This window comes from Electrophorus electricus, chromosome 15, assembly GCF_041902795.1.
Source record: "Electrophorus electricus isolate QZ-2024a chromosome 15, ASM4190279v1, whole genome shotgun sequence".
Classification (NCBI taxonomy): domain Eukaryota; kingdom Metazoa; phylum Chordata; class Actinopteri; order Gymnotiformes; family Gymnotidae; genus Electrophorus; species Electrophorus electricus.
Window position 1 is genome coordinate 11,105,001 of NC_137511.1, and position 17,500 is coordinate 11,122,500.

At 45.8% G+C, this 17,500-nt stretch overlaps 1 protein-coding gene across 3 annotated transcripts in view; it reads right to left on the minus strand.

Annotated features, from left to right (window-relative positions):
• The window catches only part of LOC113581562 (C-terminal-binding protein 2), a 74,121-nt gene that overhangs the window by 446 nt on the left and 56,175 nt on the right, over nucleotides 1-17,500 (minus strand). For 2 of the 3 annotated variants that reach the window (XM_027016782.3, XM_081697484.1), the window contains 8 exons: nucleotides 10,927-11,081; nucleotides 7,805-7,949; nucleotides 6,366-6,572; nucleotides 5,976-6,190; nucleotides 4,881-5,011; nucleotides 4,542-4,669; nucleotides 4,056-4,173; nucleotides 1-2,050 (listed from right to left, as the gene is read on the minus strand). The exon at nucleotides 1-2,050 is cut by the window's left edge and continues 446 nt beyond it. In XM_027016782.3, the coding sequence (XP_026872583.2) occupies nucleotides 1,870-2,050; nucleotides 4,056-4,173; nucleotides 4,542-4,669; nucleotides 4,881-5,011; nucleotides 5,976-6,190; nucleotides 6,366-6,572; nucleotides 7,805-7,949; nucleotides 10,927-11,081 (1,280 nt within the window). In that variant the 3' untranslated portion in view covers nucleotides 1-1,869. Of the gene's footprint in view, nucleotides 2,051-4,055; nucleotides 4,174-4,541; nucleotides 4,670-4,880; nucleotides 5,012-5,975; nucleotides 6,191-6,365; nucleotides 6,573-7,804; nucleotides 7,950-10,926; nucleotides 11,082-17,468 lie in introns of all 3 variants that reach the window. The other variant, XM_027016784.3, reaches the window with a different exon arrangement.

Genomic DNA, 17,500 nt, shown 5'->3' on the forward strand with positions numbered 1-17,500 from the left:
TATAAAAATACCACAACAGGGCGGGAGAGAGCGAGGGGAGAACAGTCAGACTACCGCACTTATGTTAACTTGTCTATTTTTTTTTTTCCTTTTTTTGTCACACAAAAGTTTTGGGGAAAAACATCTGCAAAAAATGGTATTTGTGGTTTTTTTTTTTTTTTTTTTTTCCTGAGTCATTGAGGAATGAAGTTTGCATTAACGCTTCAAACCCTTTAAATCTTTCCACTTCCTTCTGGTGTCCAGCAATACCAGGGAGGGGGAGGGAGTGGACAAATGAAATGCGCGGAGATCTAGTCTTGGCCACACGGGACCAAAAAAGCCCCAGAGAATTTGCGAGCCTTCATTGAAAAAGCGTCTTTTTTTTTTTTTTGTTGTTCCAAAACATCAACAATGATGCAGAAGGTGATTTTAATTAGTCCTGGACACATAGAAGGCTCACAGGCAGCTTCACTGAACACTTTATACTAAATGGCTCTCTACAGGTGGGTGAGAGTCGGAAAAAAAACCAGAGCAAAAACATGAGCGGCGTGATTGTGGAGGCAGCGAGGGAGTCTGGGGAGGAGCGCAGGAGTGAGCGAGCGGGTCCAGCATGTCGCAGGCTTCCTCTGCTCCCCACAGCTCATCTCACTCAACAACAAAAAGACAAAAAACAGTGATGCTTCTGCTGTGTATCCACATCGCTGGGCGGGTTGCTGCTGTCAGTGTTGGCGGACCTCTCACTGACCCAGGAGAGTATGTTTGACTGGTCCCACTGCTGTCACTCTTTTTGTGTGTGTGTGTGTGTGTGTGTGTGTGTGTGTGTGTGCACGCACGGGCACATGCACGCGCTCATCTGTGTATCTGCCCACAAGCATCCTTGAGTGAGAAAGTGTTAGAAGACAGTCCATTTCCAGCTATGGAAATGTCTTTTATTTGGTCAACATTTGTCTCTCTCTCTTGCTCTCTCCCTCGCTTTCCCCCCCCCCCCCCCCCCCCCCCCCCCCCACACGCACACAGGATCAGTCAATATATCATCTGGCATTCCACTTCTTAAAAAGTCTGTACATGATGAGGATGACTGTTCAACTGTCAATCATGTAAAGGATGGGTGTGTTGGTAGGTGTGGCCAAGAGAGGGTTAACGTTTTCCTTTGTCTGTTGTCTGATAAATATATATATATATATATATAGATATATAGATATATTTTATAACCACGACTTTTATTTTATTCTTCCACACTGAAAATATTCTTTAAAGGGCTTAAAATAAGGAAAAAAAACACTTCAAACCAACAAAAGGAAAGTGGGTGGGATCAGTGAGAAGGGCAGAACTCGGGTAGTGAGTGGACTAGTAAGCACATTAAGTGGTGGTTTGTCAGCGCTCTCAGAATGGTGCAAGGAAACGTGGTTTATCCAGTGAGGCATGAATTGAGAGGGAGGGCTTTGTTTCATCCATGCCTTACAACTGCGATCTCTTCTGAGCCACAAGCAAAGAGAGGAAAAAAGAAATGTACTGAACAAGCTTATCAAACAAACAAACAAACAAAAGAGTATTAAGTCTTGTGTTAAGCAGTCCTGTTGAGCTGTAATGTGTATGTATGCAAGTATGTTTGTGTGCGGCATGTGTTTGAATGTGTGTGTGAGAGAGAGAGAAGTCTCTTGGTCCCGGAAGATGGGTGATTTCATTGGAAAGATACTGGGAAACATATTGGCATGACGATGGCTCCTGTGTTTGTGTGTGTATAGGTGTGTCAAAATATACCTGTAATAAAGTACGTCTAAATGTACATGTTTTTAAGAGGTTGTGCATTTGTCTGCAGGTGTGTATGTGCTACATGAGCGTGTGTGTGTGTGTGTGTGTGTGTGTGTGTGTGTGAGTATGGTCATGGTGCTATTGCTCTGTTAGATGCTCTCTGCTCTCCCCGTGTTTGGATGGTTGGTTAGGAGAGGGGACCTGGGTGGGGTGTGTGCCCGAAGGGAGTGAGTGGGGGATGGGCACACCGCCTGGGCCCATGCCCTCCAATGCCCCTGGGATGCCCCCTGGTGCCACCCCAACCATGCCCGGTGGAAACCTAAACAGAGACAGGTCAAAGGTCAAGCTTAGGTCAGAATCAGATGGATGAGACGTAAGCGTGTTTGCTGAGTGTGATGGTGTTTCTGACTGTGTTCTGGCAGGGAGCAGCAGAGCTTAAAAAAGGGCTTCACCAAACCTCTCCAACCAAACACATCAGAGTGACTCCTCAGCAATTTAAATCAAAGCAAAAGTTCAGAAAAATACAACAGAGGAAAAAGGGCTGCAGCAAGAGCATCTTCATGAACACACAACGCATGCACGCGCCCACCCACACAAAACGCATGTGTGCACACACGCTATGTGCATGGATGTACACCCGCACACTGGCACTCAGACATGACTGCACACATGCTCGCAGTGTGCTAATGCTGATGGGAGATGGAGAAACAAAGAACAGAAGCTAGAGAAAGGAGGGCAACAACGAGAGATGAATATAAAAACACCAGAAATGCAAGAGAGTGAACTTGTAAAACAGCTCTAAAGAATACTTGAAGAGACAGTATGTAAACATCTCTGAACAAAGTCTAATTTGTCTGTCAAGTGCCATCTGCTATAAAACACTGACTAGGAGGGGCAGCACCATCCCAGTAATCAGTCAGAACCTGACCCAGAGCACGCACGCGCGTGTGTGTGTGTGTGTGTGTGTGTGTGTGTGTGTGTGTGTGTGCACGTGTACGCGTGTGTGTGCGTGCGCGTGTGTGTGTGTGTGTGTGTGTGTAGACAGGATGGAGGGCTGGGTTAGTGAGGGGGTGAGGGGTTTTAGTATTCATCGCTGCCAGGAAGAGGAACAACCACAGAGTTAGAAAACCAGGGGTGTGGCTAGTCAGTCATGGACTTCTAGAATCAGCACATTTTAAAAGGTAAAAGGAAACTGGCTACTGAAAATAAACAAATGGAGTCACTAAAGAAGGGACTGTATTAAGATCCTCAATGACTGGCTAGTACACAACTCTACAGGAGCATAACTGGATGGTATATAAATGCACAAGAGCATGACTGCTTTGTTCTTGTTCTCTTGCTCCAGGTTTATTGGAGTGTGATTGGCAGGTTGAAATCTCTGTAGATGTGTGATTGGTTAGTTAATAACTCCACAGAAACACAGCTGGCTGGTTTATAACTCTATGGGAGGAGAGAGAGGGACAGAGAGAGTGTAAGCAACAGGGAAAGGGGTTCTGGGTAGACAGTCCCACTGTGCTTGACTGTATTTACCTGCTGGTGTTTTAGGCATTGATTTTGTCTTGGGGGGCACCAGAAGGGATGGCCTGCAGGTTCGGGTTCACTTGGCTGAGAGAGAGAATCAGAGTTTGGTGTTGGGAGGGGGCTTGGGTTGATGAGTCACTCAAAGCACAGGAGCAGGGCTACGGAGAATCCTCACAATGGCTTTCCAAAACTCAACGGAATGTTCCACTGAAAACCCTTCGTGTGAGATTGGAATCCTTTAAGTGAGAGTCAAAGCCTCCAGGCCTCCAACTCCTGCTAGTACAGCAGAGGGGATGCTCCTCTTATTCCACCACAGTGTCCTCATGGTCTGGGATCTCGCATTAAATAATGGGCTGTGGGGTGAAATTCTCCTTTAAGTTCAGTGCTTAAGGGTTTCTTTGAAGACTGAACATCAGCTGAGTTTTATTAGCCCAGGACTGGGGCTCATCTGCATCAGGGAACTGGCCCCTCCTCTTTGCAAAGCGGAGTCTGAAGAGTGCAGGATTGGAACACACCTACTAAATGCTGCATTTTTACTCAATGTATTGTACTGTTTTTTATTTAAGTGTTTAGGAAAAACAAACAAACAAACAAACCTGGGGCAAATTTGACACTAAAATCCATGGTGATGATGAGGTAATGAAGTCATACTGAACAAATATGCATGAAAAAATGTTTAAAACACACAGTTACAATAAACACAGAGCTGTACAAAATTTGCTTGGATGAGAATGTTATGCCAAAGCAAAGAATAAAGGTAGCAATACAGCAGAGGCCAAAGACACTGTGATTCTGTGATTTACCTGTAGGCAGCGCCATTAAGCTCTGGGTGCACACCTTGCTGGTCCATCACTCCCCAGGTTGCTGTGCTAACAAAAAACTCTTTATTCACACAGTTTCTTAGACTGTCTGGAATCCGACCTGAGAGAGAGAGGGAATGAGAGAGAGAGAATTTGTGTGTATGTCCGTCTGTGTGCGCACATGTGATGCTGCGTGTGTGTGTGTGTGTGTCTATGTGTACACCATTGCTGGCTCTGTGTGTGTGCAAGTGTGTAGAGGTGATGGCTCTGCATATCTGTGTGTGTGTGTGTGTACCAGTGATGGCTTGGCGTATCTGTTTGTCTGTGTCTACGCCATTGATGGCTCTGCTTATGTGTGTGTGTGTATACCAGGGATGGCTCTGTTTATCTGTGTGTGTGTGTGTGTGTGTGTGTGTGTGTGTGTGTGTACCAGTGATGGCTCTGCTTATGTGTGTGTGTGTGTGTGTGTGTGTGTGTGTGTGTGTGTACCAGTGATGGCTCTGCGTATCTCTGTAGCGGCTGCCTCTCTCATCTCCAGAGAGGCCTGCTCACTGTACCAGGCCGTGTGAGGTGTGCAGATCAGATTAGGGGTATCCTTCAGGGGACCATGCGCAAAACTACATGCACACAGCCACACACCCATGCAAGGAGACAGATGGAAATTTCACAAACTGCATAACAAGCAACAAAAACTCAGCTAGGCTTAGCTAATTACAATTAGTATGTGTGTATGTGGTATAGTGTAAATATGTAGGATATGTGAGGGTTTGACTTTATACATGTGTGTATGTTTGAACACGTGTAGAGGATGTATGCAGGGGTACACACCTGAAAGGTTCGGCCTCGTGCACATCAAGGGCAGCTCCACGTATCCTGCCCTCTTTAAGAGCCTGAGCCAAAGCTTTCTCATCTACCAGCCCACCTCGAGCTGTGTTCACCAGGAAGGCACCCTGACGCATCTGCCCGCACGCACGCACGCACACGCACACACACACACACACACACACACACACACACACACACACACACACACACACACAGCATGAAAAGCATTAAAACCCCCACATAGACACACTCTTATTAGCGTCCCTCTCTCTGGCCTTCTTACTCTCTCCACCTGGTAAGAACAAAGATGTGTTCTGATGCTGTGGGCTTCTACTGAGATTTGGCAACAAGGTGTGTGTGCTGCTGCACCAGTGTGCCTGTATTCATTTCTTTGGACTATAAGAGCAAAGAGAACAGAAAAAGGTTTAACTGGGTTGAACTACACCTAAAGATATCAGCCTAAGCCCTACAATACAAAAAACAAAAATAAGTCAAATAAGTCACTTGAGAGATAGAGGATAAACGATAAAGGACTGAAAGGCAGACAGAGAGTATAGAGCATTTATTTTCTGTCACCCATAGGGGGCAGGGTATGTTACGTTACCAGTGTGGAGAAGGCTTGTACACTCATGGTCACGCACGCACACGCACACACACACTTGCACCTCCCCCTATGCAGTGAGTTGATATATTTGCTGTAGCCGTGGGCTGGTGCTAATTGCATTTGACAGAGCAATGGAATGAATTTGTTTCTAGCTTCACTAAACTTAAGATACCTTGCAGAAGGACATCATGCACTCTATAGACACACATAGGTATACAGTCCCACACAAACACTTACTTCCTGGCACATATATAGATCCCTACACAGCTCATTTAGAGTTGTGTTTGCATGTGTGTGAAATGTATGTCTGTGCAAATGTGTTTGTGTATGTGCTGCGTGTGTGTGTGTATGTTTAAACATATTAGAGTCCTGTATTACTTATTAGGTTTATTGTGCATGCTTGGGAGTTGGTTACCAAGATTTTTATGTAGGGATAACATGACATGAGTACATTCTGAGAGGGAGTGTGTGTGCGTGCCTGTGTGTGTCTTTACCTGTTTGATGGTGAAGTCATTGATGAGGTGGTGGTTGTGCTCGTTCAGGTTGCAGTGCAGGGACACACAGTCGCTCTGGTACAGCAGGTCCTGCAGGGTGTAAACCCTCTGAACGCCCAGAGAGCGCTCCATCCCGTCCTGCAGGTATGGGTCGTAGAAGATCACGTTGAAGCCAAACACCTTGGCACGCACCGCCACGGCTTGTCCCGACCGTCCTGCACACAGGACACGGCAGCGTCAACAAACACATACAAACAAACCGTCGATGGCCTAATGTGCAGATCAGCACAACCCCAGATAAAGAAAGCAAGAGAGAGACAAAAGGAGACAAAAAAAAGAGGGACAGAGAGACACATTTGAAGCTGCAAGGAGTGAAGGAACGCTCGTTACCAAAGCCAATCAGGCCGAGGGTTTCCCCGCGGATGCGGGCTGCTCCGGACGCCACCTCTCGGACGTGCTCCACACTCTGGACCCTCGTGCCCTCTCGGAGTGCCTGGTACAGCCAAGTGTTTCTCCTGTACAGGTTCAGGATGTGACACATCGTTGAATCCGCCGTCTCCTCTACCGCTGCAGACGGGATATTACACACAGCAATACCTGTAGCACACACACACAAACACACATATAGGGTGAGATACAACACCACAAAAAGCTGTTTGAAGACAGAAGCAGCACTATCAGCTGAGAAGAGCCCAGAGGATTTCCCTTCATCACCTCAGCGTGTCCGGGCGACTCAGTGTGTCAGGATGACTGTGTGTATGGGTCCAGCCTGGCCACTGAGTACGAGAGCCCTAAACTGGAATCAGCACTGGCAAAAACTGTCCTGAACAGCCATTTCCAATCCAGTCAGTCATTTACAATCTAGTCATTCTCAATCCAGGTGTGTCCAACCCAGCCATTCATAACCCAGGCATATCTATCCCAACCATTACATGGCTCAGGTGGGTTGAGAGTGGAGTAATGTGGAGTGAGGGGTCACAAGGCCTGGACTGTCCACCTTGATCTTAAGATGATGCTAAAACCATCATGGAGTGGATTTCAACTTGTAGTCCCAAGGACAAACTATACGCTGGGTTTACACTAAGCCTAATATTCTGATGTTAAAAGCCAAAACCAAATAAAATTGCTCCATATAAGCACCTCAATCATAATAAAGGCCCAAACCAGTTAACAGTTCAATCGTTTGCAGAGTGGATTTTTAAACCATTCATAAACCAATCAAACCCCGCCCCTGTACCTGTGATGTACAGTTCTCAAAATGGCGGATTACAAGTTTACCTGCACCTATACCAAGAGCTTGTTAATGATTCAAACCCTTAAAGAACTGGATATTAGTATTTCCATCAGAGCCTGTGTTGACAGGTTTCATATGAGCCTTATGGTGCCTACAGTACACAATCATTCAGTTCAGTCTAACTCTGTGCACATCACACAACTGTAAACACCAAACTGTATTAGAGCACATCCCATGTAAACACTTCGGCCAAAATCTTCAATTTGAATGATTTAAATTTTAAAACAAAGTGCATGTAAACCCAGCTAGTGTCTAGGCTACTGCAATATTGAGGCATCTAAAACTCCAGATGACTGATTTCGTCATATATATCACTTAAATGCATAAGAAAATGAAATAATAGCAATGTTTTACTTTCTCTCAACAGAACTAGACCAGAATTTCTGCTATATGATTTGAAATGACCCTTACTTTATACCGTACAATCTGAAATGCTCCATTTTAAGAGGTAAGCCCTGGTTTTCAGTGTTGTAGTAACGATTATGAATTAGCACACGTATGCCTAATCCATCACCCTCAGTGGGAAAGGTCGTACCCAGCTCTCCTGCGGCTTTGATGTCGATGTTGTCATAGCCACTCCCAATGCGAATGATGATGCGTAGTGCTTTGAACTTCTCCAGGTCCTCGCGTGTCAGCGTGATCGTGTGATACATCATCGCTCCGACTGCTTCATTCAGCACCTGCAATGTAATTGGAACACAAAATCCACACACATATTTCATATTTCCCTACATATTGAGATAATGTAGTTCTCCAACACACCATAAGTCTTATGTCATGGCAGAAAAGCTTGATCAGTCTTTCCAAACAGTCTGCCATATGTGCACAGAGAGAATGCGTATTTGTGAGTGCACGCATGCGCTTGTGAATGTGTGTGTATGTGTGTGAGCATGCAAGACAGAGAGAGAGAGAGAGAGCATGAGATAGAGATAACTCACTCCAGAATCTACAAAAGGACAGTCATAAAAAAGTGAAAGTAAAAGACACACGCAGGCATGCACACACACTGAGTGTGAAGGGGACAGCATTATGAGTTTTGAGTGTAATGGTTTTTGAACAGTCAAAACCTGAAATAGAAACTGTGCTCTAACTTGCCTCTCTCCTTCTCTCCATCTCTCCCTCTCTGACACACACAGCAATGTGCAAACACACATTCTCAGAAGAGTCTTCAGACCTATTCTGTGAGGTGCACAACACAGACAGTGCTCTGGTGTCTGTGACAGAAAGGGAGAGTGATAGAGTGGGTGTGGGATGTGTGAGGTGTGTCCATGTGTCTCTTTGCTAATGTTATATGGCAGCTTTTAAATGTGTGTGTGTGTGTGTGTGTGTGTGTGTGTGCGCATGCATGCCCTTGCACACATCCTGCTAACCTCATATTGATTGTATTTGTGTGACTGTGCTGGATGAAATCAAGAGAGCCGATTCGTTGCTTTCCCGAGTAGAGTGTTCAGGTGGTTGCATACACACATGCCCCACCCCCACACACGCACTCAAAAAAACACACAGGAGCTTTCTGCTTTGCTTTGTAAGCGGCTAAATGAAGGTTACACATGAGTACACACACCACACTGATTACTTATTATATGTTTGAATACAAATAAAACATGTAATAAGTGTGTCTTGTGTGTCAGGTATATGTATAAATGATAAATGTACATGTACATTAGTTAGATAAGCCTGAAGGAATGTGAGTGTGTACGTGTGTGCGCATATATAAAACCACTCCCTTAATACCATAGTAACTAAAAATGTTACACTGCACTCAATGATGTGTTCACATCTTTCTCACACACACACACACACACACACACACACACACACACACACTCACACACACACACACAAATAAGGTCCCCCCCCCGGACCCTCTGTGTTGCTCTGTAAGTGGCTGTAATGAGAGAGGGTTACAGTTTCATACTAGTCACACAAGAGGGACACGCATAGTATTATTCTTCATTTCAAAAATATCAGGGAATACTAAGCAGAGAAATATAATAATATCACACCTTTCTGATTTTTAAAAATCACTCCACACTTGGCCCCTACCACTCTTTCTAAACATTTTCTCTCTCTCCATGTTTAGCACACACCCTGCTGATGGCTGAGGAGAATGGTTTCTTTTGCTAATGCTCAGTTCTCTTATTGTGTAGTTTAAAAGCCTACAAGTCCAGTGATCTTAGCAGCTCCATGGCCATCCCACAGCATCAGCAATGCCAGCATCTCCTCGCTTAACAAGCTATAAACCAGCGCTACGGCTAGTGCTAACCTGAGTGCTAATGCTAGCGTTAACCCTAGATAATTACACACTGTCTGGTTGCCAGCCAGGAAGTCAACCTTTAAAGAAGTGAGAGAACAGCAGACATTCTTTTTTTGTAATAAAACAATTCATGTGAATATTATGTGAGTGAGCGAGAGAGAGACAGAGCACACTGTGGGGCAAAGGGATTGTGTGTCTGTGTGTGTACGTTACACAATATGGACAGACATATTGGGACACATCTCTTAATCATCAGATTTAGGTGTCTCATTCACTCCTTTTGTATATAATCAAGCACCCAGCCATGTAGTCTGCCTTTACAAACATATGTCATTCTAGGGAGCTCACTGAATTCAAGGGTGGTACTGTAATAGGAATGTGACTGATGCAACAATTACTTCCTTCCTAGATTTTCCATGATCAACTGTGAATGATATTATTGAAAAGTGGACACATTTAGGAACCTCAGCAACTCAGTCACAAAGTAAGAGATCACAAAGTTACAGAGCAGGGTAGCTGAGGTGCATAGCATGTAAAAGTCACACTCTGTTGACTTAGTAACTGCACAGTTCCAAACCTCTTCTGGCTTCGCATCAACACAAGAACTGTGCAACAGGAACTTCATGGTAGGGGTTACCCTGACCGAGCACCTGCATGCAAGCCTTACATCACCAAGCACAATGCCAAGCAATGGATGGAGTGGTGTTAAGCACGCTGACACTGGACTCTGGATCAGTGGAAACGTGTTCTGTGGAGTAAAGAATCACACTTCTTATCTGGCAGTCTGATGGACGAGTCTGGGTTTGGAGAATGCCTGGAGAACATTAACCTGCCTGACTGCATTGTGGCAACTGTAAAGTATGGTGGAGGAGGGATAATACTATGGGGTTGTTGGTTTTTTTCAGGTGCTGGTCTAGGCTCCTTAGTTCAAGTGAAGGCAAATCTTAATGCTTCAGCATACCAAGACATTTTGGACAATTGTATGCTTCCAACGTTGTAAGTACAGTTTGGATGCACAAAACAAGGTTCATAAAGGCATGACTGGGTGAGTGTGGTATGGAAGAACTTGCGTGGTTTACTGCACAGTACCTTGACCACAACCCCAGTGAATGCCTTTGGGATGAACTATAACGTATATTATGAACCAGGTCCTCTTGTCCAACATCAGTGTCTGACCTCACAAATGCTCTTCTGGATGAAGAACGTTTGTCCATATAGTGAGTATCTGAGTGTGAGAATGTGGGTGTAGCGTATACATGTGAGTTATGTGAGTGTGTGAGTTACATGTGGAAGACTGTGTGTGGGACAAGAGATTGTAGCGTTTATGTGTAATATGGGAGTTTTTGTTAATGCGTGAATGAGAGCGAGAGAATGAATTGGTACGGTAAGGGTGTGTGTACCTTTTCGTGTATCTCCTGTGTAGACTGTGCATCGCAGAAAGCCACGGTTGCCAGGTCTTTGAGTATGGGCATCTCCACTGTGCAGTCGCGCCCGTCCAGTAGTGCCACCAGGGGGCGAGGGTGCAGTGGACCATTAATGATGTGGGGCCTGATACCTGGGAGAGGGAGCCAGGAAGAGGCAGACATACAGACAGTTCATTTCTAACCTAATTTTCGTATGGATTACCAGTGCAGATGCTTCATCTCTGGTTTAAGCAAAAGCCTCCATTGAAATTCCTACCGGAACCTTCCACCATAGTACTTGTTAAATGGGGCTACAGCAGGTATATTCAGTCCTCAAGGTCTCACTCACTCACACACTTACTTCCCCTTTTTTGATGGGTTCAGTTTGATAATTGGGCTTTCGATAAGACCAACACAAAACTGTACAGTGCTATAGGCCTCAAGGACTGCAGAAACCCTTATGTGAGCTATAAACTAATAATGCTATGTCCTGTAGGAGCACACACACTAAGGGGACACTTGGAGAGACAGTCAGAAGTAATAGATGTGTGTGATTAAGTCCTACGTTTATGAGGCACAAAGAGAACGTTCAGGGTGTGATTAAAGGCAGTGCACCTAAACAGAGCAATTACTAGCAACAGTGATAGAATGACTTAAGAGTGAGAGATCTGGCAAGAGAATCCCTGAGAAAGGGATGAAGAGTCACTTCCCGACACATCCACACGCTCACACACACACACACACATCCACACGCTCACACACATCCACACGCTCACACACATGCACGCAAAACATTTCACTCAATAAGTCAACAAAGGTCGAATCAATAAATGTGTGTCTCACACACACACACACACACACACACACACACACACACACACACACACACACACACACACACACACACACACTTCAATAGACCATTAAGGTTGGTTTAGTACTGGATTAAGACACACTCATTTAATGGAATCTTCCTCATCCTATCATCTACTCCTAAGGCAAAAATACACACACACACGCACGCACGCACGCACACGCGCGCAGAGCTACCTAGCTGTCCTTCACTTATTGCTCCACATTAAAGCCTGTCACACTGACAGTGAGTGTAGTCAATCAGCTCCTGTCTGGAGGGGTGGTTACAGTCAAAATATAGCAACACATCTAAGCAAGATAACAGTAACACCACATAATACACACCATTACACTGTGCATATGAAAATCTTTTGTTTATTAGTACATATGCATCAGTGCAGAAAGATTGTGACATGAAAAACAGAGTGAATGTCATTTAGAACACTTCCTCAAGCACTGTAGAGTCATGTAGACACACCCACACCCACATACCAGAACGAAGACACAGGTGCCCCAATTAGGTTCATGTAGCAGAGAAACATGTCACACGGGAGAAAGACACAGTCATTTACACACTGAGCTTCATACAATGTTAAAGACAGCAAAACATCAATATTAATGTCATACTGAGAAAATCTCTTGGGATGGATTTGTGTGTTTTTTCTTATCCAGCTAAGAGTATGCACACATACAGGTGCAAAATTATGTAAAATGTTTTCAACATGCTCTAATTAGACATTAGGCCATTAAAAGTGGTCATTAATATCTCCTCTCCTGTGGTGCTTTGACACCTTTGCTGTGGTAGCCGATCTGTTTGGGCAGCTGCTCTGTTACTTCAGGAGAAGTGGGATCTAGGTGTGCTCCTTCAGAAGAACAAGGCCTGCCTTTACAAAGCTGCTCTACAGACAGAGCAGCACACCGTCTACCCCAGAGCAGGGGGGCTCTACAGACAGAGCAGGGCACTGTCTACCCCAGAGCAGGGGGGCTCTACAAACAGAGCAGGGCACTACCCCAGAGCAGGGGGGCTACAGACACAGCAGGGCACTGTCTACCCCAGAGCAGGGGGGCTCTACAGACAGAGCAGGGCACTACCCCAGAGCAGGGGGGCTCTACAAACAGAGCAGGGCACTACCCCAGAGCAGGGGGGCTCTACAGACAGAGCAGGGCACTACCCCAGAGCAGGGGGGCTCTACAAACAGAGCAGGGCACTGTCTACCCCAGAGCAGGGGGGCTCTACAGACAGAGCAGCACACAGTCTACCCCAGAGCAGGGGGGGCTACAGACAGAGCAGGGCACTACCCCAGAGCAGGGGGGCTCTACAGACAGAGCAGCACACAGTCTACCCCAGAGCACAAGCAGGCAGGCTAGCTGCCTCAATGGCTTCACCTTTCTCTTCAGAGAAACAGCAGTTTCTCAGAGTTTCATCACATCACACAGCAAGAATAAGATGTGAGACACAGTTCTATGAATTATATAAAATAGACAGATAGATATAGGCAATCAGAATTAGAGAGAGAGAGAAAATAGAAAATGGTAGTGAGAAGGGTGGAGAGAGACAGAGAAAGACAGACAGACAGACAGACAGAGAAAGACACGCACACAGAGACAAACAGAGAAGTGGTGAGATGATAAAAGCATGTCTGCAATGTGAGGTCATCTGTACAGAGCTTCCACACAGCAGCTGGTGGAAGGATACTGTTGTCATAGTGATAGCTTCACTGTCTATCAGCAGCTCTGTGATGAACTGACTTCTGCGCCGGGAGTCATGAGAAATCTCTCTCTCTCTCTCTCTCTCTCTCTCTCTCTCAATTGTGCTAGAAGTCTATATAAGAAAGAGAGGAGAGAGAAGGGGTGGGCTAGGGTGGAGCTAGCAGTGCCAATCACTCCACACTAATATTACTGACACCAGCTTGGAGGGAAGGACAAAACCCCAGACTGTAGCTAGTGTTTTAACTGAACCTTACATTTCTGTTCCTACTGATGAAAGCTGTGCCAATTTCACATTGAACCCTGTGTAAATATTTATCTATTTATCTGTGTATTCACATGCACTGCTGTAGGTCTATCAGTGTTGATGAAGTACCTCCTTAATAAATAGTTCTTCTGATAGGACGCTATTCTCACTGTAGACTCCCTATAATATATTAAATATTCAGTTTACTGTCTTGTGCTTTGTGTATCTCTCTCACACACACACACACACACACACACACACACACACACACACACTTCTTTCACTTTTTAAAATCTCCATCCCATCTCCATTCAACATTGCCCATCAGAGATTATCCCACCTTAACCTCAGAAGGAGAGACAATCAAATCAATCAATTCACAGATCAATTCACACGTGAGAGAGAAAAAGAGAGAAAGACATACAGAGAGTAAGAGAGATACAGAGGGAGACAGAGTGTAAGGTAGAGAGAGAGAGAGAATCGAGCGCCTGTTTTCTGTAGCTAGAGTAGAGTAGGTGTGAGCACGGGTGAGTAAAAGTGGTAGGAGTGCTTGTGGAAAGTGGCAATAAGTGTGGGTGTGGGTGGGGGTAGTGAGTATGTGTGATGGGGTGAGTAGGGGTAAGTAGGGTAGAGTATGTGGGTTTGGTAGGGGTGGTGGGTTGAGTACAGATGATGGTGGTATGGCTGAGTAGGGGAGGTTGTGGGTGAGTAGGGTTAGTGGGAGTTAGTAGGGGAGGTGGGGTGAGTGCGGGGGAGTTGGGGAGTTGGGGGGTGAGTAGGGTTAGTGGGAGTTAGTAGGGGAGGTGGGGTGAGTGCGGAGGAGTTGGGGAGGTGGGGGGGTGAGTAGGGTTAGTGGGAGTTAGTAGGGGAGGTGGGGTGAGTGCGGAGGAGTTGGGGAGGTGGGGGGGTGAGTAGGGTTAGTGGGAGTTAGTAGGGGAGGTGGGGTGAGTGCGGGGGAGGTGGGGGGTGAGTAGGGTTAGTGGGAGTTAGTAGGGGAGGTGGGGTGAGTGCGGAGGAGTTGGGGAGGTGGGGGGTGAGTAGGGTTAGTGGGAGTTAGTAGGGGAGGTGGGGTGAGTGCGGGGGAGTTGGGGAGGTGGGGGGTGAGTAGGGTTAGTGGGAGTTAGTAGGGGAGGTGGGGTGAGTGCAGGGGAGTTGGGGAGCTGGGGGGTGAGTAGGGTTAGTGGGAGTTAGTAGGGGAGGTGGGGTGAGTGCGGAGGAGTTGGGGAGGTGGGGGGTGAGTAGGGTTAGTGGGAGTTAGTAGGGGAGGTGGGGTGAGTGCGGGGGAGTTGGGGAGGTGGGGGGTGAGTAGGGTTAGTGGGAGTTAGTAGGGGAGGTGGGGTGAGTGCAGGGGAGTTGGGGAGCTGGGGGGTGAGTAGGGTTAGTGGGGGTTAGTAGGGGAGGTGGGGGGTGAGCAGGTGTAGTGGGAGTTAGTAGGGGAGGTGGGGTGAGTATGTGTGGTAGGGGCCATAATGCTGCTGTGACCCTGCACTCAGGCTCTGTGTGTAGAACAGTGGAGGCCAAATATGTACTCACACACACACCCACATGGACATTCATAAATGCACAAAACTGACCACTACAAACCTGTGTGTGTGTGTGTGTGTGTGTGTGTGTTTTCCACACACCTGTCTACATGCATCATGCACCTGCTGGCAATTTTGCCTCTGACAGCATAAACTACCAGTCTCTCCTTCACATGTCCAACTCTCTGCTCTCCTTTGTGTCTTTGGATTTCCACAGCTTTTACCAAAGAGCCACACACACAAACTCTCTCTCTTGCTCTTGCGCTCTTTCTTATTCAACTACAGTCTCCAATCGTCCCTTCCTTTTAACTGCTGCTGAAGGTTACCTAGCAACTACAGGTTACAGTTGCCCTGTGACTCCCTTCATGACAACAGGTTGGGCAAAGATGCAGTTGCCATGCCAACCAGCAATTAACAACAATCCAAAGATAAACTTATTTTAAACTAAAGAAATGAAGTAATGAGGATTTCCTTTGACCTCTTTTAACAGTTGTCTGGTAACCTGCACAAAGAATTGAAGCTCATATTATTTACACAGCAAAAAATGAAAAGCAATAATTTAATAATCAATGCAGTGTAATCTATTTATATAAATTATTGTAAGAGATCAACTTGTGTTGCAGCCCATGCTACAGCTAATGTAGTGTAATATGACCGATTTCTGCAGTGCAGTAAGAGGAGCACTCACGACTCCAAGTAGACAATTTAGCTGGAAAGTTGGTACAGTTTACACAAGAAACTATTTACAAAATCGACAGACACTTAAGATTAGATCATCAGAAAATCAATCTAGTATACATAGACAGTAACGCATTTCTATTTGTTTCTATTTGTCACAGTCAAGAATCTGGATATCACTGAACCTGACAGCCACAGTCAGGAATCTGGATATCACTGACAGCCTTTACAAGGTGACACTGTTTTGCCAAGTATTTGTCCATTTTTTAAATTTAATTTGATCCAGTTGGTTGTCCAGTGTTACCTGTTACCAGTTGTTCAACAGTCACCAACCTAATGCACAGTTCCACCAAAACCCAAGTAGCTGTCAGGTTTTAAACTGGTGCTCCCACAAGGCTACAGGCCAGCGGAACACATGTAGAGAAAGGCGCTGACTATTATATAGATACGTCTCACCTAGGAAATGGCTATGATTGGCTAGCAGTGCAAAGGACAGGGAGGAAGGGAATGAGGACCCAGGCAGTTTGGTTTTCCTGGTCTTCCAGACACACATAACTGTGGCAAGCCTGGGAAGGGCCCAGGTCCCAGAGTGGCCCCTTCTAACAGGAGGAAGGATCACTGCTGGTCTGGGGATGTGTGGCTCGAAACAGAGGAAACTCAGCAAGATGGACTGAGCTTATGAGAACCACGCTTCTTCAGGATTAAAGCTCCTAGAAACAAACTAAGAATATATATATATGTGAAACTATAAACAAAATATGGATCTAAGTATTCAACTGAGTTTACCATACTACCATATACTTTAATAGGCTGTGTGCGTGTGTACGTGTGTGTGTGTGTACTATTGAGTCTCATAGTGCCAACTCCGAGGACTTAAGGCAACATGCTGTCTATCCAAATTTCTAAATTAAAAAGTAATCCAAACTTGAGCCAACACCATACTACTAACAGCAGAGGAAAATTGTGCAGATTTCAACATGTGCACACACGCGTGCGCACACACAAAATGCAGATGTTCTGTCAGAAATAACTGATGTTTATGTTTATCCTTTGAGTTTACTCTTTTACTAACTGGAACACATCCAAAAGCATACCAATTACCTCAGCTGTCTTTCTCTCTTTCACACACAAAAAGTATCCACATGGAACTTGCAGGAGGTAGTCATGGAGGAAGCATAAGACCTTTTGGCTGGCAGCACTTTAAACCCCCACCCACCCACACACACCCACACCTACTCAGACCCACCCACATCCACACCCACCCACACCTCCCCACACACTCCTTGGAGCAGTGCACAAAGGCCACTTGTCCTCCATGTGCCACCCCACCCATTCAACATGCAAGTGAAAGTGAGAAAGAGGAGAAGAGAGCATTAGAGTGCTGATCTGGGGGGTGCGGGGAAACAGAGAGAATGTGCCGGAAAAACAAGGACACAGTGATAAAACATCAATTTGCCCCAGATGAGACGGGGGAGAGAGAGAGGGAGGGAATGGAGAGAAAGAGAGGGAGAAACAGGAAACACGGTGCTTGCCTGCAAATCGCTGCGTCCACATTCTTCACCTC